At 43.6% G+C, this 10,113-nt stretch overlaps 1 protein-coding gene across 2 annotated transcripts in view; it reads left to right on the top strand.

Moving 5' to 3' along the window:
• Nucleotides 1–10,113, top strand: part of TRPC7 (transient receptor potential cation channel subfamily C member 7) — a 76,659-nt gene that overhangs the window by 33,041 nt on the left and 33,505 nt on the right. For both annotated transcript variants that reach the window (XM_035897157.1, XM_035897159.1), the window contains exon 3: nt 9,001–9,165. In XM_035897157.1, coding sequence (XP_035753050.1) covers nt 9,001–9,165 — 165 coding nt within the window. The remainder of the gene's footprint in view (nt 1–9,000; nt 9,166–10,113) is intronic.

Here is a 10,113-nt window from a genome sequence, read left to right as displayed (position 1 = left end):
GAAAGAGTTATTTCCCTTCCTCACAGAAAGTGTTTCTATAGCCCTGAGTATTTCATTAGCAAGGTTCCTTCCTCCCACTAAAATCTGTGGTTCTAATGATTTCCTTTTGCCCAGATGTTTTAATTTCTTTTCTTTTCCAAGATGAATCTCATTTTCTTATTTCCTGCCCATACATCCATCCTCTCAAGGCTTGAATGAATCATTTCTCCATCCTGAATGGTGTTTGCAATATTCCCAATTTACTGTAATATGCAGGCTTAATTATTTTCATTTGCAAAGTGCCACAGGGTCTTAGATGTCCATTGAGACATTGACAAGAGAGCACGGGAACACATCATACCCATGGCGTGGATGTCCACCGCAGATGAAAGGACTTAAAATTACCTTTATTAATAATAAATTTCTCTTAGAAAAGAGCAATTAACATGGCCTGCTATAAACCTGACCTGAGTTGCCCCCAATTTTGGCTTCATCTATCTCCCCATAGGCAGCAGACCTGCTAATGTGCGGTTTGGATGAACAGTCAGAGGGGGATGAGTACAACCTCACAAAGAAATAGTAAGATGCAGTATTTCAAGTTACTGAGGGAATTTTCCTAAGTGGTGTTCAAATTCAGATGTCTGCACGGGTACTGACCCAGGCTGTGGATCTCCTACCTGAGATTCATGTCAGACACCTGTAGTTGTCTACATCTGAGGACGTTTTGGGGTCTCTGTACCTCATGGTAAGAGGAGTCTGATCCGATGAGTGAGTCTTCCTCTCCATCAGCAATGCTGGGAGTGAAGCCATCTACACTGGAGGCATCTGAGTTTAAGCACCAGCCCAGCCATTCCTTGTCACGTAGCCAAGGGAAAACAGTCCCTGACTCTCCTGGGGGAGGAAGAGGCTACGGGATTTCCAATTTCTCCGTCTGTGCCCACTGTGCTTGTTCGTTTTAGATACCAAAGGGAGCTTGTTGTTCGGTAGCTTTTTACTGCGGCGTGTTTTCAGATGAATGGTTAAATAGTGAGGATTGCCAAGTGGTTTTGGTTCTGCACAGATATGAAAACCCTGGAATGTTAGAGGCTGGGACTTCCAATTCAAGTGCTTGTTTTCAGATAAATAATTCAGTGATAAGACTTATTCATGCCCATACATGTAAAAAGAAGAGAAAACAGACATTTACAATAAATCCCTTAACAAAACATGCAGCCCACTAGCATACGAAACTGAAGTTTCCTCAAGAGCCAACCACCTTGTTCAGTACCCTACAGAAGAACGCACAAAAAAGAGCCTCTATCGCTGTCTCAGGGAGGTGAAATTATAAAGAAACTTTAGGCAGAACAAGGTTTAAACTGAACCAATTAAAGAATTTGTGTAAACTCTACATTTTCTAATTATCCACCTCAAATATATTGGAATTAATTTTATATCACAGGAATTGAAATGTAACGGAGCGAAAAAAAAAAATTCCCCTCCAGTCCTTCGACTACTGAGAGGATTATTAACGTTGTGTTTTCACTCAGCACTGGAGAGCATTTCTGTAAATGGGTGAATTGCATTTGCAATGGTCCTGGCAGTTTTATTTACCCCATTATTTTTGTTTTCTATTAGACTAATTTGTTTTTATTGGGTTTTATTTTGTGCCTGTTGACCGTTCTGGTGCTGGGTCAAATCCTGTTTCCATCCACATTGCTCATTCCAATGGGACCGTGCCCTCTCCTTTAGAGCTGTGCCACACGGGTGGTTTGGGCAATTACACAAGCATTGGGATGCTGGGGTGACCTTCTCTGCCTTGGATTTGTCTTCTTGTCACCTTTACAAAGTGAGATCCCTGTCCTGTTAATGCGCTTGCTGATTTAGCAGAGAGCAGATCTATCCCAAAAAACAAGCTTGCTTTTATAGAGCAGCCTAAGTCCCAGTAAAGAGATACAGTTGTAAACTGTAGCTGTGCTAAGGTTCTAAGTTTCAAAATCAGAATTTTGGATTAGCTAACTCAGGTCAAACAGCAAGTGGAGCCAGATATTTGATTTCTGTAAAACTGGGGAATATGTGTGTATGCTGGGATTTGATACAAGCAAATATTTCCCTGCTGCCCAATGACTTTAATAAGAAAGATATTTTGGTTCAGAAAGGTGCATGTGAAAGGTTTTATGAAAGGTGTAATTTATTACTAAAACCATAATAAATACCTTCTGGGTTTATTCCTTAAAAGTAACTCACAGACTGAGGTTGCACACTTTGTTGGGTTTTTTTGGTCTTTTTTTTTTTTTTTTTCCTGATAATTCCAGCTCATCTGAGCTCTGCCTACCAATATAAACCTTTTTCCCTTGCTACCAGGTTTATAAATGCTGATGTTAGGCTCCAGATATCAGGTCTGAATATTCACCAAGTCTGTCATAAAGCTCATCTACAGGATGAGCAAGAACCTCATGAATATTTGTGTGATGCCATTAGACAGTCAAATGAAGCCCAGGGACAGGGGGAAAGCTGCAGAAATCCTCAGGGCAGGGACGTTTCCTTGCTTCGCCTTCTCCGTGTGTGCCTGCAGCAGCTGCGATATCTGAGGACCTTTTCTCACATAGTGTTTATTTTTAAGCAATGGCCAGATCCCATTGAAATGAGTCTTGAAAATCCATTGAATTTTCTTTCGTCCAGGTTGAGTAGGGGGCCCTGAAATTCATTTTTACGTCTGGATGAAGGAATTTGGACCTGCTGATTTACTTTCCCCCTTTCTCTGGTGCAAAGTGTTTTAAAAACTGAGCACAGGATAGAATTTAACTATAATTAGAGCACGTCTCTTGCGAAAAGGTCACAGTCTTACAGCACAGGTATTTGGATTGGAACTTTACTTATTCTTTTTCATTCATAAATAATAGGGCAAGTAGTTTTCTCTTTCTTCCTTAAACTTTCTACAGTTTTACTTGCACGTCTTATCAGGCACAACAGCCAACAGGGAGCCAAGCTCCAGCCGTATTTCCCCTCTGACAACCTCATTTGCCGTAGTTCAATAGCACAAGCACTTGCTAAAAGCAGATTATTTTTTTTTTTTTCAACACTCCAGATCATGAAATAAATATATTATATCCCATCTGCTTCTGGTAAGGTGTCTCAGAATAGTTTATTCAAAGCAAAGGGCTCTTTGCTCGCTTGGAGGCTCACAGAGCAGAGAGCACAAGGTGGGGATGAGCAAAGGAACGGGCATACGCTGGCCTTTTCCCGTACTGTGCATTTCCTAGCAAGCTTCAGGAATTTCCACTGAGCTCTGTCGCCTTCTGCTCTGCATTGGGTAAAACAACTCTGCGAGTAGGTGGGTGGGTCTTTTACCAGATCAAAAGACTGTTCTGACACATTTTCCAATTTTTTTTCAAGGCTTGTTTTCATTTTTTTTTCCCCCCCCAAGAAAAATATGTTTCAGTTCAAGAAAAGTATTTTATTCAGTATAAATCCAGACTCTTTATTTAGGCTTCGAGACTTAAGAACGCTTAAAATATCAAAGGATTCTTCAAAAGTGAAAAGTTATTTAAAAGCAAGGAAATTATGTTTTGTTTTAATATTTTCATTGCCCTTTTTTTCTGTCTTATGCATGTGGGCATACATTTACCCTTTAATTCATCTGAGCCCCTTTGGCGAAATGGCAGTATATTCTTTACCCTGCAGGGGAAGAGCAGTAATATCCTGCTTCGACTTTTCCCTGAGTTTCTTCCACCCCTGCTGATGTTTGCCAATAGTCCCACAGCATCTTCAGCAGCCCACTGAAAAAGGATGAGTTCATATCTCCTTTGATGAAGGTTTCGCTAGGAGAAACACAACGTTGCCTACGCAGAGGCGGAGATGGGCAAGCCCGGCTTTCCATCCCTCCCTGCCGCTGCTCGAGCACAGCACCGTTGCTGAGCAAATGCCAACCCACCTTCCAGTCCAGGACCGGCTTTGGTCCTGCTGGGAACACCAGTAGGGCAAGCTCAGTCAGGCTGTGTTTGTCTGTGAGGTGTGCCATGAAGTCGTCTTAAGAATACTTACGTACGCCCATCTTTTCAGAGCACCCAGTGTGTGCGGTTCAGATCCCAACTGTTTTTTCCAACGCATGGATCCTTGCAGGAGCACTGCTCCTGGTGACTTCCCTGGTGAAATGGGGAAAGCCATGCATACAACCCACTTGATGCTCCCCTCCTTTTCCCCTGTAATTCGGAGGCAGGGGATGACGATTGAGTCATCAAAATGGTTTCAGCATTTTTGTGAGGATCTCCGGCGTTTGAAGCATTACGCACCCAGCCGGCGGTTCCTGTGGGCAGGTGCTGCTGCCTAAAACACGTTCATTGATGTAGGCTTGCAGAATCGAGCTACATCCAAAGGCAAATGTTTAATAATGAACCTGGAAAGGTTGTTCCAAGGATGTGAACGCAGCTACATGATGGAATGAAAAATGGCTCGGCCCTGCCCTGCCGGTCTCTCTTGACATTAGCAATGTTCTTCTGAAAAGTCTGTTTATGGAGCTCCTTCTCCAGCTCTCGCTCACCGATTAAACACACGGCTGCTCACCTGGCTTGCAGCTCTGTTTGCTGAGGCTTGCCGGTGCTGGCTATAAGGCTTGCAGTGAAGGGGTGCGCTGGAGAGGATGGGACAAGAGCGTCACTGAAGGCACAAGTTTGCGTTGTTAGTTCTGACCTGCAGGTTCTTAGAGGGTTTTCACCGGTTTGCTGATGAGTTTTTCCTTCCTGCCTCAGCCCCTGGCTCTTCAGCGTCGGGCACATTAGCAGAGCGCGGTTATCCCGCCCGAGTGGTTCGTTCTTTTGCCTCAGTGGTAGATTGCTGCACTCGTAAGGGGATTGGAATTATTTCAGTAATAAAAGATGCTGGGTTTTTTCTGCACAATTTATTCCAATCATCTGAGGCTGCCCTATTCCCTTTACCTGTCTTGCCATAAGCTTCCTTATTTCTGCTGACAGCATTTTTCTGTCCAAGATGGATATATTTTTCTTTTTATTTTCTTTCTGTTTGATGAATGAACGTTGTCTCTCACACTATAGAATTTCCTGGGGTTTTGTCACCTGGCCATAGTTTATCTGTTATGGGTGCAGGATAAGAGAGGTGCCTTTCAGGTAGGGGCCGTGGGGTGGTTTGGACAGGGGGTTAAACCGTGCCTAACCACCGGCAGCCTGGGCGACCGCTGAGCTAATGCTGAACAGCAGCAGCGGCCGGGGCCCTCAGCACAGGCTCTTTCTCCATCCACTGTAATAGAAAATAAAAAATGAAAGCCTCTCTATTACAGTGTTTTCTATCAGAAGTAACTTCCTATACAGTTACAGAGATAGAAAGGTACTTTGCTGTTGCGTAGTGGAACTCATGCATTTTTGAACAAGTATGCCAAGGAAAAACTCTTGCTCTGCTGTAAAGCACTTTCCCACAACTGCGTGTGCACGATAAGCTACCGGACAGAGCTGTCACGCATCGAATTAGACAGCAATGTGGAAAAGTTATCGTTCAATGGGCTATCCACCGTGAGGTCTCAAACTTTCTCTTCATTTCTACGTGTAAAACTGTTCCTTTGGGCCCTTCCAATTCCCACTGAAGGCTTTGTGAGATTCTTTTTCCATATTCCAGACAAATATTCACCTCAGTTATTGAATCCCCTGCAGCACAGACTTTTGGAGATGTCAATACTTCGCTGTGTCTTTCAGTGGCTCTTGAAAATGCCACTTTGGCAGCTTCATTATTTGAGCTGGCTCTTCAGATTGCTGTGTGGTTTTATTAATTTTTTGGTTTTAGCCTTTTTTTAACTTAAAAAAAAAAATGTAACTGGTAGGCGGGAGGGAAGTACAGTTTTATTGAGAAGTCAGAGTTGTATGCATGGTATAAGGAAAAACCACTGCCATCTACTGGGGTCCCTGTGCCATGGGACCAGAAACACTGCCACTGCGGTTTCTGAATGCAGAAGCATTGGAAAACATTTTGCCTGAGCTCCCAGATCCTGATGCATTACCTTTATCAGCGTGGAGGGGACTTGCTCTGTGCATGAGATAAAGCACTTAATGCTTTTAAATGGCTCTTTCTGGACCCACGCGATCCCTTCCACTGCCAGTGTTTCCATTTCCATCAGTGATATCGTGCCCTTCTGCACAGCCCTGGCCACGCCAGTCTTGTTGCAACGCTTTCAGCTTTTCTCTTCTTCTGGGATGCAGCGCAGGAGCAGCCACAGTTTGCCCCTAAAAGCCTCTTTGCCTCATTTTCCAGTACTGAAGAAAGGGGAACAGCATTTAATGGGAACTTTGAAAAAGCACGGCAGCATTTAGGCCTCTGAAATTCAATATACCACTTCGCCATTTTTTGTTACACTTTGAAGCATTCTGCCTTGAAGCTTTTGTCTCAAACTCTGCTGTTTTCTGTGCCTGTGACACTAAGCAAAGTATTAGCGTAATTTTTAACTTGATGTCAGTGCCCATTCCAAGCAAAGAAAGTTAAACAGCTCTGCAATGCCTTTGAGATCCGAGATCAATGTCTGGAATTTTGATAGAGGGAGGGTAGGCGTTGTCCAAGGGTCACTGCCTATTTCCTTAATATCTGAAGGAGCAAACGTAATGAAAAACTGTACTGCTTGCTGTAAGCAAATAACAGCTCAAACCTCATTCATGCTCTTATCTTTCTTATACTGATCTCATTTTTTCCCTCATTTTTGTAATAATCAGAGTAAGATGAACACCATCAAGGCTCTACGGCATGCTGCCAGTCTTTATTGCCTTGTACAAAATAAATTGTTCCAATGAACTGGGGTTTATGGCAATTCCTGCTCAATTTTCCTATATTTGTATTTTATTGTAGCTGTTCCCAGACAGAGTGAAACAATGAATGGATTAAGACGTCCGATGAATTCTCTGAAATGCCAACCAGCAAAAGTCTTTGACTGTCTCATTGCCAAGGACAACTGAATTTCTTTGTCTGCATCCATTCTCTTAACGCGGTGAACAATTACAGGAGCAGAGGAAGCCTGCCCGTTGCCTTGGCCCTTCATCTCAGCAGTCTGCACAGCTACCAGTGTAATTTTCCTTTCCACGAGTTGCTACAATTGCTATTGAATTAATCATATCTGAAAATACAATTTACAAAGGGAGTCAATTCGTTGCTTAGCTTCCTTCCACTTCATCTTCCTGTCCCTTTGCCAGAATGCTGAAAGGCCCTAGCGGCGTTAGCCCCAGCGTAAACACTGAGCGTTGGCAAGCGCCTCCTTGCTATACCGCTGTCATCACCCTAACCTTAAACTTTAAAGGCTCAGAATGGCTAGGACTGATGATTTATACATTATCCTTTTTGCAACTTTTTTTTTTTTTTTAACACCAGCTTAAAAGAAAGCATATTAAAATGTTAATATTTCCAGGAAAAAAAAATCCTAAAGACAATAGGGGGTCGGAGTACCCATCAGATTTCTTTGCTGATCGATTTATGCAGTGGAAGGGCCAGGGTCTTATTTTCTATTTTTTTTTTTTTTTTTTTTTTCTTTTTGAGAAATGCAGGCCCCAAAGCCTCGTTCATCTGAAGAAGCACACTTTAAAGAGCTGGTAATGTGCTGTTAAAGAAGGATATGCACTATTCCACAGCCATTCTAATTACTGTGCAACTGTATTTCATTCTGCACTAGCAAGAAACCAATCATTTAAACTCCCAGGAATGGTTTTGTTATTAAACATCTAGAAAACAGTCCGTTAAATTCCCCATGGCTTCATCATTTCGCAGATAGTGAAGATAAAAGCACAGTTAGAATTTTCCCTGCTCTTCAGTCCCAGTAAAATGACAGATTGCTGCTGGAACCCCCCGGGCCCGTTGCGGCTGGCAGGGCTGAAGCAGGGACACGGGGCAGCTGCCGGCCGTGGTCCATGCCCACCCTGCCAGGCAGGGGCAACTGCGGCCACAGAGCCCCCTGGTAGCCCCAGCTTTCCTCCTCCCTTTCTCTCTCTACCCCCTTCATCCTCCCCCTCACTTCCAGAAAGTTCTGCTTTTTGACCTAGTGGCAGGTTTTACATTTCCCTCCTAAGAACATTTGTGCACCCGCAAAACTCACAAATGAAGCGCTCCGTTCTGCTAATGCAATCAACTATGTTAGCCACATATTTATCTTTTCTTTCAGTTATTTTGCCTTTTAATTGTCTTTCTTTGTGATGAAAGGTAGTCGCATTCTAAATTCAATCACCCTGAAGAACAATGCAAAATAAAGAAGTTTTATACTAAAAGATTAAACTCTTCTGTGGGATCCGTGGGTGCTGTAATTTACCATTAAGAAATTGCCCTTTTCAGTTGGGTGCTGCTCGCCTTTTCTTTTACCTCCGAACAATAAACTGAAGAAGAGTCTCGGCTGCAGGATCCAAAGCGCGTACTTTCTGTACCAGAGCAGCACAGCTTTTCCTTCTGCTTTTAAATTTGTCTTTTTGTCTGATCAGTGACGAATGAGCTGTCATTTTTTTGAAAAGTAATCTGAGATAAAGCGTTTAAAGTAGCAAAATACCAGCCAGACCTCTTAGAGTTTACAGGAGAAGGAGAACTGTGCGGAATGGTTCGCTTTGGGTCCGTATGCGGTGAATAGAACAACGTAATATTAGTGCTGTGTTGAGCTACTATTTCGATGCCCTATGTCTTTAGCCAGTTATCAGAGGTTTTTTCCATCTTGACATCAAAGTGCCTCTCTCTGTCTTCTCTGAATCTCGATGTAGACTGTCCCAGATGTAAACGCTGACCCCACACAGGCACTTTGTCAGGGCTGGCCGCTGATGGATGTCGGGTTTTGGCCTAGATGGTCTGCTGTCTAACAAAACTTCTGTCTAGAGAATACAAGAATCAGAAATTAAGTACGTTCTGCCAGTACCTGGGGATTTTGTGTGCCTGGCTTGCAGTTTTCTGTTTGTGACACCATAGGCTATGCCGGACAGCAAAGACGTGCCCTGTCCTGCTCCGCTGGCAAGTTCAGGGGGTCACTCGCTGAAATCTCGCCCTCTGCAGACAGTGCTACTGATACCTCCGCTTCTGTTTCTCTTACAGTTTGTTGCTCACCCCAACTGCCAGCAGCAATTGCTCACCATGTGGTATGAAAACCTCTCAGGCTTACGGCAGCAATCCATAGCTGTGAAGTTCTTGGCTGTCTTTGGCGTCTCCATCGGCCTGCCCTTCCTTGCCATAGCCTACTGGATCGCTCCCTGCAGCAAGGTACAAACTCATTAAGGTGCATGTTTTTAATGGTCATTTCTATCATGGGCCTGGAACGAAGCCACATATTTTTCTGTAACGCCATTGGGAAGCGTGGTTACGACCATGCTATACTCTAAGGTTGCCCCAGAGGAGAGCAAGCATGAGGTGTTGCTTGCTATACACAAATGGAGCTATTAGGCGTGGTTTGAAGTTCATCTTTACAGGTAACAAAGGTGGGGTGGTGGGGAAGGAAACATTGAGACTGTGGGTGATGAGAAAAGAAGAGGAAAAAGAAATGGATAGGAGATAATGACATGAGAGTGGGGTGAAGAAAGAATAGAAGAACCACCAAAATGGCAAATAACTAAAGGAGACCTTTGTTGCCCTTTTAGCTAACTCTGATGTTTAAACTCTCGTTTCTTTTATGTACTTTTTGTCGCAGGTTCGTCCCTTCATGGGGGCTCCTCTCTTCCCTTTCCTTCTTCTTTCTGGTCTTGTATTTTTAGTCAGTGGAGCATTATTGTGGCAGATGTGGTTGAAACTCTGGCAAGCCCCAGGGGACTGCTTAGTGCTGCAGAGTAGACTAGGCTTAACCATACAGTCTTTATAGTTTTGAGGGAAAAGATGCTGAAACTTGAAAAACTGCTGTGTACCTATGTATGGCTGTGCTATGTCTCACAGCATCAGATGGAACAGGAGAGTTTTGCAGAGACCTGGAGGTCAAAGGACCAGAGCCAACCCTTAGCTTAGGTAAAAACTTGAGTTGCCTGTGATATGAAATCTGTGGTGAAGTTTCCATCCTGAAAGCGTCTGCTCAAGCAGGTGGAGCTAAATAGGCGTGTGGCTGAATGATAAATGTCTTTCTCACTACTGTGGGCACAGAAGAAAGGGGTGGCAGGGAAGAAGATCATTTCACATTCAGCAATAGCCAGCAACGTCGTCCATGACAAGGTAGAGGGCTTCAGC

Source organism: Egretta garzetta, unplaced genomic scaffold, assembly GCF_000687185.1.
Source record: "Egretta garzetta isolate BGI_Z169 unplaced genomic scaffold, ASM68718v1 scaffold147, whole genome shotgun sequence".
NCBI classification, from domain to species: domain Eukaryota; kingdom Metazoa; phylum Chordata; class Aves; order Pelecaniformes; family Ardeidae; genus Egretta; species Egretta garzetta.
The sequence above is the reverse complement of the archived record's forward strand: the minus strand, read 5'-3'. Positions and strand labels throughout refer to the sequence as shown.